The sequence below is a fragment of the Chlorocebus sabaeus genome, chromosome 13 (assembly GCF_047675955.1).
Source record: "Chlorocebus sabaeus isolate Y175 chromosome 13, mChlSab1.0.hap1, whole genome shotgun sequence".
Taxonomy (NCBI): Eukaryota; Metazoa; Chordata; class Mammalia; order Primates; family Cercopithecidae; genus Chlorocebus; species Chlorocebus sabaeus.
Genome location: NC_132916.1, coordinates 62,592,953 through 62,613,172, shown reverse-complemented (window position 1 = coordinate 62,613,172; position 20,220 = coordinate 62,592,953). Strand labels below are relative to the sequence as shown.

The following is a 20,220-nucleotide window of genomic DNA, read 5'->3' as shown; positions in this document are numbered from 1 at the left end:
TCCAGACACAGTGCTGGACACTAGGGATACACAGATAAATTCAGCATAGCCTCCGCTTTCCAAAAGCTGGCAACTCAGCAGGAAAGAACAGCATGCAGAGGTAAGAGTACCCGGGGAGCCAAGGTCCAAGGTGCAAAGGTGGAGCCTAGGAGGAAGGGATCACCTGTGTCAGCAGGGGTCAGGGACGGGCTTCTGGCTTTGGGACGGGCTTCTGGGTTTGGATGCACACGTCCAAAGGAGTGCAACCTTTATCCACAGGTGCAATTAGAACACCCATCTCACACTGCTGAAAACTCAAATATGGCATTGCTGACCACCGCGCCACAATGCGACATCAGGGGTCAGATAGTAGGCTGGCGCTGTGCAGATAAACAGGTGTATATTGTTGGTGCGCCAGGAAGACAAAACACGCGCCTGGAGAGGACCAGGCGAGCGGGACTGGAGGCTCGGGGGACGCGTGGGACCCTCGGGCCGCCTTCCGCCGCCGCCCGGTGTCACCCCAGCCCCGCCTGTTTACCAGCGGCCCCGCCCGCCCCGGCCCGGCCGGCAGGTCGGGGCGGGCGCGCTCTGAGTCACCGGAATCTAGGTGGGGCCGCCCGGAGCGGCGTCCTCGGGAGCCGCCTCCCTGCGGCCTCTTCACTTTTGTGGCGGCCCCCGCGCTCGCAGGCCACTCTCCGCTGCCGCCCGTCCCGCGCGCTCCTCCGCTAGTTCCACTCCGCTCGCTCCACTCCACTCGGCCCCGCGCCGTCCGTCAACATGATCCGCTGCGGCCTGGCCTGCGAGCGCTGTCGCTGGATCCTGCCCCTGCTGCTACTCAGCGCCATCGCCTTCGACATCATCGCGCTGGCCGGCCGCGGCTGGTTGCAGTCGAGCGACCACACCCAGACGTCCTCGCTGTGGTGGAAATGTTCCCAAGAGGGTGGCGGCAGCGGGTCCTACGAGGAGGGCTGTCAGAGCCTCATGGAGTACGGTGAGTGCCAGCCCGCCGCCGCCGCCGCCTCCGCCTCCAGGAAGCCCTCGGGGCTGCGGCCTGCAAAAGCCGCAGCGCGTGGTGGGCCCTCACAGGGTCAGGGGGAGCTGGTGCCTTTCAGAATGCCTGTTTAGGGCGAGCTGGGGCTCATGCATCTGACCTGAACCAAATGCAGCAGCGGTAGCTTTGGGTGGCTAACACCAAGCTCAGAAACAGAAAAAAAAAAAAAAAAAAAAAAAAAGAAAGAAGGAAAAAAGAAAGAAATGGCCCTAGTTCAAACTGTATAGTTGTTTTTTTTCCCTAGGTTTTATCAGTTACGTACGAAAGATTATTTCAAGCATTGCAAGTTTAGATGAGTAAATCTAATGAACAAAGTTTCTTGGAGACCTGAAATTTCTCTTCCTCCTGTTTCTTCTTATGATTAAAATATAAATATTGAAATAACGTGCCTCCCCTACTATATCAGTGGATTCGTTCAACTTGATATAGCTGAAAAAAACGTTCCCATTAAAAAAAAACCCCTTCAGGCAGTTTTAGCAGTTAACGATTTCAATAGCTACTTCAGTCTTTTTTACCGGTCTGGCTAGTTCTTGTTAGCTCTTGTTCTAGGGAGTGTCCTTTGGCTTAAGCATGGCATTGCTGTTTAGAAAACTTAATTATTTTAATCTGATTTGAAATCTAAAAAGCCAACACATTCCCTACACCCGCGAAGTGAAGCACAGTTGACAAATTTAATGTACCTGGGGTGCGCCATTTTCCCAGCATGGAGGAAGCTCCTTGCTTGCCTTGCTGATAGTCAGGATTGGAGCGTGGTTCTTGTTTGAAAAGGCATTTTCTTTCACAGTGGGAAGCCCCCTCTCCTTGCCTAGGGGTGGACGGGAATCACAGCTGGAGTCTACTGTGGTTAGCAATGTGTGTGGGAGAGATGGGGGGCTGTGAGAGCCTAATAAAACCTTAAAGCCAAATGGGCTTTACCTACTGGGTTTAATAGTTTTAAACAGAGAAAGCAATCTACCCTGCCTGTTTTCAATTCTTACTATTATCATTTACTTGATTCTTTCTTTGAAGTGGCCCAGGGCTTCCAACCCAATCCCGTTTATGTGTGTTTCTGGGGTACTATATCAGCAGCCTAGTGCCCTTTCTTTGGTATAATCCTTTGGACGTCCTCATGATGAACTTCCCCCACAGAAGCAAGCATGGTCCCCATTAGCCGGGTAGTCAAATGTAAACACTGCAGAAAATTCCAGCTTTCCTTGCAGTTTGTGTGTTTTCTTCTCTGAAAACCCATACAAACCCTGCGCCAGTTCAGGTCTGTATCATCTCCAGTCTTTTAGGTTTTTAAAGGGAATTCATTGTTTTTTGAAATAATGTACCTCTATCTTCTAGTTAAAGTGCATCTGAACTCAGTCTCTTGTAGGGGACCTAACAGATCTGCGTGTGTGTTTTTAAACATACTTTGATAATTATACCCTACTCCAAAGACTAATGCAGACCCAAAGTATACGCAGTAATCCTCCACATATAAAGTAAGGTTAGTGTGCCTTCGACTGGGGGGGCGGATATTGGCAGAACTATGATCAGTGCTATTGCCGGGACATGATTTGACCTGCAAAGCTCTGACTGTGACCACAGCCCTCTTGTGAAACATGCACAATGCCATTTTTATTTTTCTTGGCTTGCAGGATGTGCTCACCTTTTTAGGGTGTGGCTGTTCCACCTTAGACTGATACATTGCTTTGTATATGGAAGGCAGTACGCAGGTTTTTTTTTTTTTTTTTTTTCCTTAGTTTGGTTGAATTTTTAATTAGAAGTCTAAATGTTAATTTTTTTCATTGTAAAGAAAACACTAACCAGTGTGTGGTTTATAATTCAGTTTGACATAGAAATTGGTCCTTAGAAAAGCTCGATTTTCTAAGTGGATCTTGAAAAATCTCTTTATAATGCAGCATGACTGATTTTCATAAATGGTAGTAGCTTTAACAACTCAATTTAATTATTCCTGCTACCTTTGCAAAGGTAATTAAGTGCCAGTAATGCATTACACACACACACGGCTCTTGCTGAAGATCTAGAATCAAATCATGAATCTGGGATCTGCTGTCATGAGGTGACTGTGGGAAGAAGACAGCAGATATGGAGCTACCCCTGGCTGTTTTAGTCAAAGATGAGTTTAAGTGTTTGTTATACTTCTGTGCTCATCACCGCATGCACATTGGCTAGTTTTGCCTCACAATTGTAGAAGCTGTGTATAACGACACTGTAAGGTGATTATCTAGGCGTCTATGAACTCTAGATTTTCAGATAGCCTCAGTAAGGCCTTACTGAAAACCATATATTTACATGAGCTTGTACTTTATCTAAAATGAAGTAAGCAGTTTACACACACTCCCACATATGCACAAACACACAGTATCTTGTGCAACAAGGAATAAGGTTGATGGCTCTGATTAAAATGAGATCTCCGTATAGAGAACTGAGTGTGTACATCCACTTTGAAAAACTTCTTCATATGTACTAGGCAATAAATATTTTGATTTACCGTTGTAACTATTAAGAAAGTCTTTTTATTACGAACTGTTTCAGCACCTCTCTTATTAGATGATTTTCATAACAATATGTTCATTTTGGTAGTAAAGACACAGGTTATTCCTGGCAAATATTGACAATAATCCTAATGAGTATGGATGTTTTTATAAAGATAAATCCTTAGAACTATATAAAAAGCAGAATGTTATATTTTTCACTGTTACTGACAGTTTAAGAATTTCAGATGACCAAATCACCTCGTTTTTCCTTGTGAATGAGCCAAATTATTTGCTGAATACTTTCTTTGACATGATAGTACCAGCTAAATTAACACCCAGCTTAAAACATTATTTGATTTTTTTTTAAATCATGGTTTATATTTGTCAAAACAGGAAAAGAAAATCTATGGATTAATGATTGAAATCATTCAAATTTCACCTATAAATAAAATGTGAAATTTAAATGTATGTTCACTCACACTAGTTTTGCACCGCTGGCACCTTCTTTTCCAGTTTTTAAGAAAGAATACATCAGGAGGGTATTTTCGGCCTCAGCTGTGTAGATTTCAAATCGCAGGCAAGCTCCAGCTTGTTCAAGTGGAGAATAATGGCGATAAGTTTGTGCACCAGAGTGAAACAGGGAGTCAGTGAGGATTGACGAGTATTTGCCTTGAATCCAAACTGGGAAGTACAAAGCCTCCGTTGTTGTTGTTGTTGTTGTTTTTTAACCAAAGCCACCCTTTGCATACTGCCAACGCATCGATATTTTGTTTGTTTTTAACATGAAATCACTGTTGGACAAGTCAAAGAATCAGTATTACATGAAATAGTTTTAGGTCAGTTAGCCCTGTGGCTCTCAAATGCACAATAAATAAGAAAAGTAAGTACAAGTCAATAGTTTACATTAGTCTAAATTCCTCTTAAAGCAGGGGTCCCCAACCCTGAGACCACAGACTGTTACTTCCACTGATTCTACATTATGGTGAGTTGTGTAATTATTTCATTATATATAATACAGTGTAATAATACTAGAAATAAAGTGTATAATAAAGGTAATACCCTTGAATCATCCCAAAACCACACCCCAACCCCAGTCTGTGGAAAAATTTTCTTCCATGAAACTGGTCCCTGGTGCCAAAAAGGTTGGAGACTGCTGATTGAAAGGACTTCATTTTGAGATCATGCCTTTGTGGTTTTTTCAGTGGGAACTGGGTAGTGAAAGGTATTAAACTGTTCCTGGCTGGGTGCGGTGGCTCACGCCTGTAATCCTAGCACTCAGGGAGGCCGACGCGGGCAGATCACTTAAGGTCAGGAGTTCGAAACCAGCCTGGCCAACATGGTGAAACCCTGTCTCTACTAAAAATACAAAAAATTAGCCGGGCGCGGTGGCGGGTGCCTGTAGTCCAGCTACTCAGGAGGCTGAGGCAGGAGAATGGCGTGAACCTGGGAGGCGGAGCTTGCAGTAAGCGGAGATTGCGCCACTGCACTCCAGCCTGGGGCACAGAGCGAGACTCCGTCTCAAAAAAAAAAAAAAAAAAATCAGCCGGGCATGGCGGCGGGCGCTTGTAATTCCAGCTACTCGGGAGGGTGAGGCAGGAGAATTGCTTGAACCCGAAAGGCGGAGGCTGCATTAAGCCAAGATCATGCCACTACACTCCAGCCTGGGCAACAGGGCGAGACTCTGTCTCAAAAACAAAACAAAACAAAAAACTCTTCCTAATTTATGAAATTAGGCATTAGCAGACAGATTACTGTTTGCATGAGCATGTATGCATTCAAGTCCTTACACAGCAAAAAATAAAAAGTTGGCTACTCTATTGATTTAATAATTTTTAAAAGTACGTATGATTTATAAAATCTAGAATGTTTAGGACCCAGTAATCTAGTCCAGGCCATTCATTCCACATGTGCCCCTCTCAGCAGTAGCCACCACAGACAGCCTCAGTTCTTCTCAGTGTCCCCTAACTTGTGTTTGTCCTGTAAAGGGATGCAGACTACTGGGATGTTATAATTAGAAGGGAATTAAAGTACACCAGATTCAAACTTTCACCAAAGCCTGCACCCATCCATAGCACCCGTGACTAAGCTTCGTCCCTTATTAAACAACTTAGTTCTGTTCCCTGGATGATACAGTTTATTTCCAAGTACTTCTCTTAAACTGACAGAGCTGTGTAATTCCTACTTTGCGGTCTTCTTTCATTGACAGATGTTCAAATATTTGAGGGTAGATCCCAGATTCACTGCTAGTTATCTTGTCTTTAGATTGACTTTTCCTGTTTTCACCCCATCTCGTATAGAATGGCTTTTCCTCTCGTTGATTAGATAAATCATCTGAAAGAAGGTTATTAAGGGTTAAAGTAACAGAGAGCAATGGAGTAGTCAGGTTCATGAGACCATGCAGAGCATGTAAAGAATCTCACACCAGCTGTGGAATGCTCTCCCATGTATTCTCCCTGCCATCTCTCTGTTGAGCCATTTAACTGCCTTCCTGAACTTCTGCAGAATGGTATCTATTTATGTATTTTTCGGGGGGGGGGGCCTGTTATGAATTGTTCTCTAGAGTTTTGCTGCTCAAAGTGTCGCAAACCAGTGCAGCAGAATTATCTGGGTGGTTGTTGGACGTCCAGTGTCTTGTGCTGGCCTAAGAATCGGAATCTGCATTTTAACTACTTCCCGGAGGAGGTAAGCACTTTTAAGTTTCAGAAGCACTGGCCAAATCACTGCAGATTACCTCCTCATTGAATATGCAAAACTATATTTTTGAATACATCATTCTCCCATGCTTACATTTAGTTGTAGGCAGGATCTTTTTTATTTCTTGAACTGTGGTTTTATCCAGTTTTCAGTTCTGCCTATGTTTGGCTTAAAGAGCGTTATAGAAACAATATGAAGAATCTGACAAAATCTTGGATGATACAGAATCTGTGGTATTATTGACAGATGAATCCTGTATTCTGGAAAGGGACTGGACTCTGGTTGGGTGCCACATTAGTGTCATAAGATACAGAATCTTTGGTATTATTGACAGATGAATCCTGTATTCTGGAAAGGGACTGGACTCTGGCTGGGTGCCACATTAGTGTCATAAGGACATCGAGTAAGAGGGTAGGCCACGTTTAAAACTACTGAAGAATGCAGCAGATTCATGAAGAGGAGGACTACCTTTGGGGGGAAAATTAGTGATCGTCTCCAAAGTATTACCAACAATTTAAAAAATATTAATGACGTTCTTCTTGTCTTAAAATAAAAGTTTATTTGATTTTCTCAAGCTTCAGTTTATCATTTCCAACTTGACCTTTTTTTTGAGACAATCTCCCTCTATTGCTCAGGCTGGAGTGCAGTGGCGTGATCTCGGCTCACTGCAACCTCTGCCTCCCAGGTGCAAGCGATTCTCATGCCTCAGCCTCCTGAGTAGCTGGGACTATAGGCGTGTGCCACCACACCCAGTTAATTTTTGTATTTTTAGTAGAGATGTGGGTTTCACCGTGTTGGCCAGGCTGGTCTCGAACTCCCGACCTCACGTGACCTGTCTCGGCCTTCTAAAGTGCTGGGCTTACAGGCATGAGCCACCACGGCTGGCCTATTTCTAGCTCGACATTTAAGGTATTTATTTATTTTTACTTTTTTGCTCTTATTAGTTGATCTTACTAGCCTTGTAACATTTTGGGTTTTTTGTATGTAATTTCTGGAAAACAATATAGCATGCTTTCTCATACAAAAAAGTTGAAAACACTTCCTAGGAAAAACTCAGTTTTGTTGGTGACGTTAAAACACGTTGGTGTCCATGTTCTTGATTTGATGTTGAATCTTTGCAAGGGCTAGGAAACTTTGATAAGCTATTGTTCATCTAATGAGTATCACTTAAATTTATAATGCTATTGGTTTCTTTGATTACATGAACTTTTCCAAGTGGCACTTAGAAAATAAAGTTAGGACACCACATTGCTCTTCCCTTAAGAAAATAAAACAAACAAACAAAACTTTCCTACACAGAAATGCAGCATCTATTTACCTGGAGTACTGAATGCTTTTGTGGTCTTAATCCAGAGAATGACAGTTGACAATGAGAATCCTTTCTGCTCTCTCCCATACACTTACACACACACACACACACACACAAATTTGGTATATAAAATAGTAATGAAAGACAAACTTATGTTCATATTAGATAAAGATGGACAGTCTCTCTTTGAAAAACTGAGGACCATCTATTGAATCATGAAAGATGTAGCTTTAGGACAAGTTCTAAAAATTGATGTTTTCCAGTGGGGTTGGTAAATAGGATAGAATTTAGACCATGATATAATATAAAAATATAAACAGCTCCTAAAGGGTTTGGTCAGTTTGTAGATAGTAGGCTCATTCTGGGTAACTGAGTGAGACCATAGCTACCTAGGGCATAAAGTGATTAACTTTTCAAAATGTAGGTCATGGAGGATACCCACGTTCTAAGTGTCTGCATCTGAAAAGCCCCTTCTCAGACAGAACGGTGGGCTGGAAGGACCCTGCTCAGACCTGGTATGGTCTAAATGGTCATTGACATGAGAAGGCAGATTGCTTTACTTGAAGACGTCTGTTATTCATCAGTCAGGATCTTTAGAACTGTGCCAAGATTTCTGTCTTAAATGATAGTTAAGTGATTCAATGTGGGTGTTTCCGTGATGCAAGGAGCAGGTTTTACACGTTCTATTTCCAAGGCAGTCTTTCTCAAGACAAAATGTTGTTTAATTTTCCATTTTGATTGTCTTTAGACTCAGCACTTTAAATAAGACATTAACTGAATTGTTTTAAGATAGCATGGGAAAAGTTCTTAAAATATTCCTATATTTACATTCATGTCTTGGCTTTAGGTTAGGTGAATTGGCTTGCCATTTCTTTGGTTTAATTCCTTCCAAGCACTGGAAACTAAGCATAAATTAAACTTCAGCTATAATGTTAGAGGAAGTATAACAGTAATAATCTTTTTATGTTAATTTTCCTCAAATAAGTAAAATTGTTAATATTACTCTTTACAGAAATATCATACATAATTTATTTGGCTAGATTTTTCAAACCTTTATCTGCGATTGTAAAAGTTTGGTTATTGAAATACGTTCCTTGTTAGGAGGTTTTGCCTGTTTTTATTGAAAATTCTGCCATGCAATGATTTTTATTATGTTTGCATTATTTCACATGCATATAGAGATATGTTTCCTTTCATTGCAGTTTCAAACTTGTGAACTCATAAAATTAAAATAATGTTTTTGCTTATTTGATTTAACTATTGGGCTTAATTGAACTTAATGATTACCAGTGGCCATTTAAAAAAATCTAAAGAAATGAAACTATAATTGACAGTATATAAGTACAATATACTTAAAGTTATACGAACCTTTTTGATAGTGCTGCATGTGTTTTAATAAGGACTTTTTCATCTAAGTTGTTCTCAAACTTTATGGATATAAGAAACACTAATAAAATGCAGATTCTTGGGTACTACCACTCAAGCTCTGATTCCGTAGGTCTGGAGGGAGGCACAGGAATGAGTATCATTTTAAGGAGCACTACTACTTATTTTGCCTTTGTGGTCTATGGGCTGTACTTAGAGAGGTCTGATTAATTAATATCCTTTCCAAAGCATGGTCCCTCTTCTCTTAAAAGTTATCTTGAAGAATGAGGCAAAAGTGAGAAAAGAGGCTTCCTAAGTTTAACATTTGGGCTTTATTCCTTTCTATTTTAAAATAAAATGTTCCCATTTAACCTTATCTCTCAAATCTCTCAGTGGTCTGACAGGAAGAGCTAGAAGATTTGGAGGAAAGTAATAAAAATTGTCCATATAAAACTAGGCCAAATCAGGTACAGTCTCAGCCCCATCCTGACCTAATTTGTGTGAAAACAGTGTTTCTAGGACAGAAAAATGTTTTATCTCCTTAATAATCTATTGTGCCCCAGTCATTCATGAATCTAGAGGAAGACCTGGAAGGTGCATGGGAGTTGGAGAAGGACATGTGGAGCCTTAGCTCAGGTTTGTCTCTAACAGATGAAGAGAGAAAAATGCATCAGATGACTGAGGAACAATCTTTATGGGATGGTGCAGAAGCTTGCAAATGTAGAAGAAAATAAAGACATGAGGTACTGGAGAAAAGTCACAGGGACACAGGAGGAATGTATGGAGCAGTGAGGGCTGGGGAGTTAGTCACTGGTACTACAGGAGTGTGCTTCCTCGCCATCATCTTGGAACAAGCGTTTGTAGCCTTGGTTAACAGATGCAGAGACTGGAGTATGGCCAACGGGGCAGAGGCAGGGTCCAAATGAAGTCCAGCAGCTCCAACACCCTTGCTCTTTCTGCCAGCCTCCATCTTCATTTCACCTTGACCAGTCAAACGACGTAGAATTAAGGGAGGACAAATACTGTCAGCTGTGCTGTGTTACAGAGTAAGAGTAATGTCAAGGCGGAGGACATGTGACTCATGACTCTCCTTTTCAAATGTAGTGAAGGCTAATAGGTTAAGAGTGCACAATCTTCCACCAGCAAATGAACACATAGACTAAAGTGGTATATTCATACCATAGAATATTAATCAGCCACTGAAAAGAATGAAATATTGATTGATGCTATAACCTGACGAACTGCATCATACCACACTCAGTGAAAGAAGCCAGTCACAAAAGGCCACATAGTATATGATATTCCATTTATATGAAAGGTCCCAAATCGGCAAATGTATAGAGACAGAAAGTAGATTTGTGGTTGCGAGAAGCTGGAGGAAGAGGGGATAAAGGGTGACTGCTGATGGGCACGGGGTTTCTTTGTGGGGCGATGAAAATGTTCTGGATTGTTAGTGGAGATGGTTGCATAACGCTGTGAATACAGTAAAAACCACTGGATTATACACTTTAAAAGGGCGAACTTTATAGTGTGTAAATTATTTTTTAAAAGTCATGTTTTAGATTCAAACAGGCTGAAATCAAACTCTGTCTAAACCATTGACTAGCTGTGTGGCTATGGTCAGGCTGTTTGAACTCTAAGTATATCCTTCATTTCTAAAATAGAAACAATAGCAGTGTGCACCTTAAGAAGTTATTATGAGATTTACACTACTCAGGTAACGGGGGCACTAAAATCTCTACCATCATACAATTCATCCCTGTAACCGAAAACCACTTGTACCCCAAAAACTACTGAAATTAAAAAATATATATATATAAATAAAAATAAAACGGAAAAAAAAGTTGTTGTGAGGATTCAGTGAGCTCATGCATGTCCTGAATGTTATTAGGTGTTACCACTAGAGGCAAGGTTGTGTGTGAAGAGGTTTTAACAATGAGGGTGGGTTGAACAATAGGCGTTGTTGACTAGAATCATTCGTGTGGATAGCATGGATCTCTGTATTTCCTCAGTGCAGAATAGAATGACCCAGGGCTGGAGGTGCCCATGTATGTCTTCAAACCTAGAACTTGATTGCCATCAAATCCTGATTCTTTTTTAGGGCAAAGAAAAATCATTAAAATCTATTGTAAAATACATTTTGAATCTTAAGAAATTAAAATTTAGGCAGAAATTTAGGAAAGTGGTTTGCTCCCAAGCTTGTTATAACATCTTGTTATAAGCTAGTTATAAGCTTGTTATAAGATCAGAACTACTTCTCCACACTTAAATTGTTTTATTTAACACCTCTGCCTAGTCATAAATATATTTTTTCAATGATTATTTTCGTATGGAACCAAACATTAATATGAAACAAAGATCCCTTAAAGATATTTACAAACATTTCCTAGAGTTTATAATCTGGATTATTCAGTACCAAAAATGTTGTTTATTATGATCATGTTGCGTTAGAACTTGGGTGAACCTTGTACCCATTATGTGGCAAACTTATCACACGAGAAACAGATTAATGAAGTTTGACTTTAATTTCAGAGATGTAAACTTTTGCCAAAAACTGAGGGGGAAAAGACATTTCTGAGTCTCAGTATATTAATGTCCTACATATGAATTGCCTGTTCTTCCCTTAAAATATGGAGTATTGTCAAAAGAAAAACTGTCCTTCCATCCAAATATAACTAGTAGGGGAAAAAAGCCCAAAACTATATTGATACTGTGATAAGTAATTTTTAAACTTGATATGTCTGTCTCGTTAATTGCTGTTTCTTTTTTTCCTGCAGCATGGGGTAGAGCAGCGGCTGCCATGCTCTTCTGTGGCTTCATCATCCTGGTGATCTGTTTCATCCTCTCCTTCTTCGCCCTCTGTGGACCCCAGATGCTTGTCTTCCTAAGAGTGATTGGAGGTCTCCTTGCCTTGGCTGGTAAGATTGTGTGTCAGCAATTCTTCATTTATGCCTTCAGTGGGCATCTACTTAGTACTGGTCAATTCCACAAAGAAGACCCATGACTGTTACAGTTTATAATCTGTTCTTGGAAAATGTATCACTAGGGTAGAAGTAACAGAGGAGAGAAGTGTTTTAAGATCTGCGTCCCTTTCCTCCTGTGGCTCATGCAGTGTTCTGTACTCCCCATCCAAGTGACAAGGGTTGTCACTCTACACGCCCCTCTCTCTCTTAGGGGGCCCTATCCACTGACTCCCAAGAAACTAGGCTATGTCAGCCTTGGAAAAGCAGTGCTCTCCATTGTGGTCCCCAGCCCAGGCCTGCTGTGAGCCCCCTGCCGAGGGGACCTGTTAGATTCAGAAGTAACACTGGACATTCCGAGCAGGGAAGAAAGAGAAGGTGTTGATAGCGGCAAAGCGAGGCCACAGGTCATTTCTTACCAGTTTAGGCTTACGGGACCAAAGCAGACATTCAAGCTACAGACCCGAGGTACAAATACAAAGTGAGCAGGTGGTCTTGGAAACAGGTCGGAAGCCTTATGACTCGAAGGGGTCTGTATGATCATGCATGAACCAGGAGGAAGGCCATTTTGTGCTGGTTCCCTGAGCTTAGGAGAGTTAAGTTCATAGAGCTGTGGGCAGCACAGGGGAGGCAGGAGGAGTGCCTGAGAAAACCGGCTGGTCCATACACAGCCCTGGCTCTCTTCACGGCACATCTGACAGTTTCTCTTCATTAAAAATAAAGTTCTTGATCTTCATATTTTCAAAGTTTGCTTTTTGAATATTATTTTAAAATCAGAAGTGACTTGGAATCACAAAAGGTATAAAGAACCTGGTTGGTGTCCACTTTCATTTCTACTTGGTTATTTTTGTAGTTTAAATTTATGAGACCCTAACAAAGAAACACACTTGATGTATCTTCTTTTCATGTGTCTTAGAAAACTCCATAGATGCCAGTTTAATTCACCATTAGAAATAACACACTAAGACCAGGTGTGGTGGCTCATGCCTATAATCCCAGCACTTTGGGAAGCCGAGGCAGGCAGATTACTTGAGGTCAGGAGTTCGAGACCAGCCTGGCCAACATGGTGAAACCCCATCTCTACTAAAAATACAAAAATTAGCTGGGCTTGGTGGTGCACACCTATAATCCCAGCTACATGGGAGGCTGAGGCAGGAGAATCACTTGCACCTGGGAGGTGGAGGTTGCAGTGAGCCGAGATGCATCGCTGCACTCCAGCCTGGGTGACAGAGTGAGACTCCATCTCAAATAAATAAATAAATAAATAACACACTAAGACATTAATGTTAGTTGAAAAAATCCTAGTAAATACTATATGACCCAGCATTCCGCTCCTAAGTATATATCCAAAAGAATTAAAAACAAGAACTTGAAGATACTTGTAACCCATGTTCATAGCAACACTATTCACAACAGCCAACAGGTGGAAACAACCAGTGTCCATCAACAGATGCACGGACAAACAGAGTGTGTATATACGTACAGTGGAATATTATTCAGCCATAAAAAGGAATGAAATTTTGATATATGCTACAACATGATGGACCTTGAAAACATGCCAAGCGAAATAAGCCAGGCACAGACTGAGGACAAATATATTATTCCATTTACATGAGCTACCTGGAATAGGCAAATTTACAGAGACAGGGAGCAGAATAAAAGTTACTCCCTGCGGGGAGGGAAGAATGGGGAGTTATTTTTAAAGAGATACTGAGTTTATGTATGGATGAAAAAGTTTTGGGTATAGACAGTGGTAATGGTTACACAACGTTGTGAATTTATTTAATGCCACTAAATTGTACACTTATAGTGAACAATTGAAAGTGCAAATGATAAATGTTATGTATATTTTACCAGAATAAAAAAAATTCTTAGTAAAACTCTTATCCATTGCTTTCTTGTAGCATTAAAACAAAAAGATCTAGCAGTGGGCATCCACAGTGACAGGGTAGCAGAGTTACTGTTGTAAAGAAAATTAGTTCAGTGAGCTTCAACAGATTTATAGCTTAACAGTTGGCTTAACTTAGAATTTTCATTTTGTAATTTAATACTCGTCCTTTCCTTTAAAGAGTATGAAAAATAGAACAGAAAATGTATTTAGAAGAATAAAAACCCTAGGAATCTCAACACACTTTTAGTGGTAATGTTGAATAAGGCCTATTTGACTTTTAAGGTATGTTTCATAGAAACAGTTGTATTAATTTTATATATATTCTTACATTAAACGTCAGAAAAATTGAACACTGATACAATTTAAATTAGGCAGAAATTAATCCAAACTATTATAAGGACTTCGTATATGATGAGCCAGAATTGATAAATAGCAATATTTAATATTTATTACCAAGAAAATTAGAAGTCAACGTAGAAAAGCATTGCTTTTGTATCTTACACAGTATGTGGTAGCAAATGACAAACTTAAATAGTAAGAGTTTGCTATTTAAAGTATACCAGAAGTAGATAAATATTTAAGATTTGCCCTAAGATTGTCCTTTGTAAATTACAAGAGGAATGTTTTAGTTTAGTTAAGAATTAGAAGCAACAAATGAAGATACAGAAACATCTATAGCCTTTCTAGCAGTGGAAAAAAAAATGAAGAAGAAAAAGAAAACTACTTCAAGGTACATCTGTGGAGCTGTAGAAAAGAATTAAGATGGTAGAAAAATGGTGGTGAGGACTACAGATTTCCTGATACCTTCCTAGCGGGCACAGCTACTTGGTCCCTCCTTGTGGAGAGTAGTGTCTTATGGTGAAAGAGCTAAAATCAGACCCTTTGACATGGCAATGTACATATAAATATTAAGTTAAAATGATGCAGAACACACATGTATATACTCATTGTAGCTTTATAAAATCATGCATGTTCATTGAAAAAGACCACGAAAGTAGACTCGATAATGAACATTTCGTGTGAAATTTATAATTTGTTTGAAATTACTTAAATACTATTACAAAGGTTAATAATTGTAATAATGTGACTATTATCCCAGAGAGTTTAGAAATCTTCATGTGTTTCTTTCCACATCGTCACTCACACCTCCCTAAGCACTGTGATCATTTGCTGCTTTTATTTTTCCTGTCCCCACCGCACCTCCCCATGCCCTTCCCCCTGCCCTCCCTCCACGTCTGTTTCCTCTTCAGATTCCCACGTCCTCTGCAGGCTCCTCTGCGGATTCTCCCCTTGATCATTCTCAATATCAGTTCATTGTTTCATTTAGTCATTTACTTATTGAATGAATATTCCAGTGATTTGTTATTGAATATCAATGTTGAGTCATGTGTGCATGGCTGTGTGTATATATGTGCATGCCTGTGTGTATATATACATATATATATATGTAACTTTTGCTAACACTGAACATATGAAGTATGTGTTTGGTATAGGAAACACAAAGATGAAAAAAATAGGTTGTTCTTTACTGTGCTGCTTTGTATTGTATGCCAGTTTTGTACTTTTTTTAGTATATATAATGCTTATGTAATATAGAATGGCTCTCCAATTATTTTTGTGTGTGTGTGTTTTTCACATATTTGGCATATGTGTGTGATACTGCTCAGTGCCAGGCATCTCTTACACACAGTAGTCAAGAATCTTTTTTGGCCTCTGCCTAACCAGATTCCTCCTGCCTCCAGGTAGATTTTATACTTATTTCGAGGCAGAAACTTGGTGGAAGGAGTTAATCTGTCGTTACTGTGTATATATTCCTTCATGCATGTATGCATTCATACCCTGGGATTTTTTTCTTCCCTTTAGCTGTGTTCCAGATCATCTCCCTGGTAATTTACCCTGTGAAGTACACCCAGACCTTCGCCCTTCATGCCAACCCCGGTATCACTTACATCTATAACTGGGCCTACGGCTTTGGGTGGGCAGCCACGATTATCCTGATTGGCTGTGCCTTCTTCTTCTGCTGCCTCCCCAACTACGAAGATGACCTTCTGGGTAATGCCAAGCCCAGGTACTTCTACACATCTGCCTAACTTGAGAATGAGTATGGGAGAAAATCGCCGCTGCTGAGATGGACTCCAGAAGAAGAAACTGTTTCTCCAGGCGACTTTGAACCCATTTTTTGGCAGTGTTCATATTATTAAACTAGTCAAAAATGCTAAAATAATTTGGGTGGAAATATTTTTTAAGTAGTGTTATAGTGTTATAGTTTCATGTTTATCTTTTAATATGTTTTGTGAAAGTTGTGTCTTTTCACTAATTACCTATACTATGCCAATATTTCCTTATATCTGTCTGTAACATTTATAGTACATTTAGAAGAGAATATGAATATGAAACTTAACACTTTATAAGGTAAAAAGGAGGTTTCCAAGACTTAATAATCTGATCAAATTCTTGTTATTTCCAAACAGAATGCACTGGGTCTGTTAAGGGCTAAGGATAAGAGGAAGATAATGTTACAAATTATTAATGACCAAATATTCTAAAATAAACGCAAAAAAAGTTTATTTTTAAGCCTTCAGACTATTTAAGGAAAGCAAAATCGTTTCCTAAATGCATATCGTTTGTGAGAATTTCTCATTAATATCCTGAATCATTCATTTTTGCTAAGGCTTCATGTTGACTCGGTATGTCATCTAGGAAGGTACTGTTTCGTGGTCCAAACCTGTTGCCATAGTTAGTAAGGCTTTACTTTAAGTGTGAAATATTTAGACGAAATTTTCTCTTTAAAGTTCTTTATAGGGTTAGGATATGGGAAAATGCTATATTAATAAATCTGTAGTGTTTTGTGTTTATATGTTCAGAACCAGAGTACACTGGATTGAAAGATGGACTGGGTCTAATTTATCATGACGGATAGATCTGGTTAAGTCGTGTAGTAAAGCATCAGGAGGGTCATTCCTGTCACAAAAGTGCCACTAAAACAGCCTCAGGAGAATAAATGACTCGCTTTTCTAAATCTCAGGTTTATCTGGGCTCTATCATATAGACAGGCTTCTGATAGTTTGCAACTGTAAGCAGAAACCTACATATAGTTAAAATCCTGGTCTTTCTTGGTAAACAGATGTAAAATGTCTGATGTAAAACATGCCACAGGAGAATTCGGGGATTTGAGTTTCTCTGAATAGCATATATATGATGCATCAAATGGGTTACTATTTTTTTTTTTTTTTTTTTTTACCATTTCTACTTACATAATGAAAACCAATTCATTTTAAATATCAGATTATTATTTTGTAAGTTGTGGAAAAAGCCAATTGTAGTTTTCATTATGAAGTTTTCCCAATAAACCAGGTATTCTAAACTTGTTTCCAGTTTGTAGTTTTTCCGTTTTTCAAATCTGGGTAAGGGAATTTAAAAAACAATGGGTAATAAGAACATGGTCTACAATGAAAAGTTGTTTTTGTTGTTTGTTTGTTTGAAGTTTTAAAGGCCTTGCTCATTTTAGGTGTCCAAAACCAATTTTTGAGTGGAGATTAATGAATTCTAGTCGTCTACTCCCTGAACTTTTTCCTCAATGAACAATACCCTAGACACACATTAAACGATTTCTCTACAGTCCTACCAACCAGAGGAAAATGGACTAAGAGATTTCTGGCAGGTTCAGACACCCGGGGGACGTTTGTGGAGTGTAGCTGAAGCCCCCTCCTTGTGCTGGGGTCCCCTTCCATTCAGGTGGTGGGGTAGCAGTCTCGATTTATTTTCCCCTTGCCCACCTTCCCATTTTATCATTTGTTACTCCTTTTCCCACCATAGGTTATAGGTTACTTCCGCTATGGTGTATGTCATTGTGAGGATGGATGCAGAAAGGCTGGGTGGGAGAATGGAAATATTTCTCCCTAGGGCTACTGTTGGCCAGCTAGTCCTTGGCAGTGAATTTTTCTATGCTTTTCAAAATGCAAGGTGAATGTTAGAGAAATGTAATCTGGGTGGTTATACCAAAATTGAAAAGAAAAACCCACACAACTATGCCGTGACTGGTGGAGAATTTGAAGTGGTCATTAAAAATGTTAAAAATCCCATCATTTAAAATAATACCACAGCTCATTCAAGAAGATAATGGATATCTAGAGATAAAGAAATGTGGTCTCCTGTTACACATGAAAATTACTCCGTTTGTAAGCTTCTTTAACCATGAACTTGTCTTTGCATTATTTCCCATCCAACCTCCTTCTTCCCCTCCTCAATCACACAACACCTTCACGGTGCACATTTAGGAAAAATGCAACCTCCTGGGACCAACGAGCCTGATATAATAGAACCAGGTCAACCTCAAGTATTTATGACAAAGATAAACTAAGTCTGATACTTTGCAGAAATGTTCTGCTTCCTTCAGCCTTGTTCTAGTATAGAGATCTGCCATTCCTTATTGGTCCAGATTCACCAAGACAGATACCTTTATGTCATGAACAGAAGAGAAGTTCCAGAGGATTCTGGAGAGTAATGAAGAATTGGGTTGAGAAACACCTGAAGGTTAACAGTGCATTGCATGAGATTTCCCACGGTAAAGCTGAGGTGCTTTTTGGTTCGGTAATTAAATATTGAGTTCCCACCCTTTAAATAAGCAGTTCTAGGTTCCTAAGCAATTATTTCACTCTGTAAGTAGCCAGACATGCTAAGTGCTTACTGCTGAATATAACAAAGAAGTAATATGTCAAGGTCTTTCCGTGTTCACACAGGTAGCTGTGGGGTGTAATAACTTAGCTTCAAAACCATAGACTGCAGAACTGACAATCAAGTTCAATAGCCTTTCTTTTTTAAGGAAATGAAAACAATGGAAAATATAGTCATCATAACTTAATTCGGTTTAATTTTTTTTCTGTAAACTCCCCCTGAAAGACATTCCTATTAATACAGTAAATGTGAACACTGACTTCTTTTTCTAAGCATATCTGAAAGGGAATATTTGAGTCTCATCCCCAACTTTGGTCCTTGCTATCTGTGCAGGCTTGGGCAGGTCATCTTCCTGCTGGTCTCAATATCCTCACCTGTAAAATGATTGTAAATGATCCCCTTTCCTTCAAGATTCTCTGATTGATAGAATTTTTTCTTTAATTAAAAAATTTTAAATATTCCTTGAGTTGGAAACACTGATCAATAAGTGGATTGCTTAGGGAAGTTGGAACGAATGGATTCAGTCCTAACTTCCTCTTTTAAATTCCCTCTTCTTTTCCTCACTCTTCCTGCAACACTTATTTTTACAGTTGAGTTTTAAAAATAAGTGTATAATATATAAAATAATTTCTGTAGTGTGGTTTCAGGTTTAAAAATTTCTGCAGACAGGCTGGGCTTGCAACCCCCTCAGTCGATGGTCAGAGCCCTTTGCTTTTTGAGACCATTTTTGGGTGAGCTTGGCTTGCCTGGATACAGCGTGCAGTGCATTCTTCCTGAATTTTGCAATTCTGGTATCTGAGTGTATTTTCTAGGTGTAGCAGTGCTGAGTATAATCCACCTAGGGTGTGGAAAAAGCCAAGGGAAATTAAAAGAGGTTCCTATCCAGTCATATTAATGATCTTCCACTTGTACTATCCAGTGCTTTGTTGTTAACCTCAAAAACATACTTTGTTAGCTACAAAAATAAACAAACGGAAACTCAGAAGTGTGTGAGCCTGTGTGTGTGTGTATTTAGAGATAGTTCTCTGGTGAAGAAATGGAATCCTGCTGGTTTAAATGGCACAAGCTTGTCTTCGTGATAATGAGTCATCATATAATCATAATAGATGGTTGTATAAGGGGGTGACCCAGCCAGTTTTTCCAGTGCAAAGACTCAAGGTAATTAACCTGCTATTATCAACTGCTTTTGATTAAGTTACTTTCAAGAGGAAATACTTAGATTTGAAACATAAACTCTGAATTTCATAAATAAAAGTAAATTGCCAGGTGAGACTGAAAGCAAGTTCCACGAGGATGCCCTGTTTCCCTATTCTATCCTTTCTATACTGGCTAGTCAGTAGATACTCGAGTTGAAATGCTTCAGTGAAAATTTGCATTTCCAAATGCCAGCCCACCCAATTTCTGAAGTCAAGCAACGCCTCAATGCTTAATCCTTTCTCAATGAAAAAACAACAACACTAAAGAAAAACTGATTTCAGTGCAGATGTGGAACACCGTGAGAAATGGACACAAAAGACACTGGCGTCTGCATGATTGATTTCATGTTGATAGAATTATCATTGGAATAATATCCTCTTCTGAAGATGTGTATGTGATAAGAAGTGAGACACATCACCACTGGAGACGTCAACCTGATTACATGAATTCCTGGCAGATCCCAAACAGAGACAACCGCCTTTGTCTCAGAACAGTACATTAGCTATGCAGGACACCTAGGGGCCCTCACTCTGGAGTGATCTTCCTAACAGAGCTTCTGTAATTTAGGGAGAGGCGACCCTTCCTCTGGGCTGACACAGCCTCCTCCCACCAAGAGCACCCTGGGCTGGGTGCCC

The 20,220-nt window shown here is 39.9% G+C and overlaps 1 protein-coding gene across 1 annotated transcript; it reads left to right on the top strand.

The window, feature by feature from the left end:
- The first annotated feature begins 569 nt into the window (after positions 1–569).
- Positions 570–17,078, top strand: PERP (p53 apoptosis effector related to PMP22). Its single transcript, XM_008006876.3, has 3 exons — positions 570–970; positions 11,641–11,781; positions 15,578–17,078. Exons 1-3 carry the CDS (start codon positions 757–759, stop codon positions 15,802–15,804), a joined length of 582 nt encoding a protein of 193 aa, XP_008005067.2. The 5' UTR covers positions 570–756; the 3' UTR covers positions 15,805–17,078.
- Positions 17,079–20,220: the final 3,142 nt, after the last annotated feature.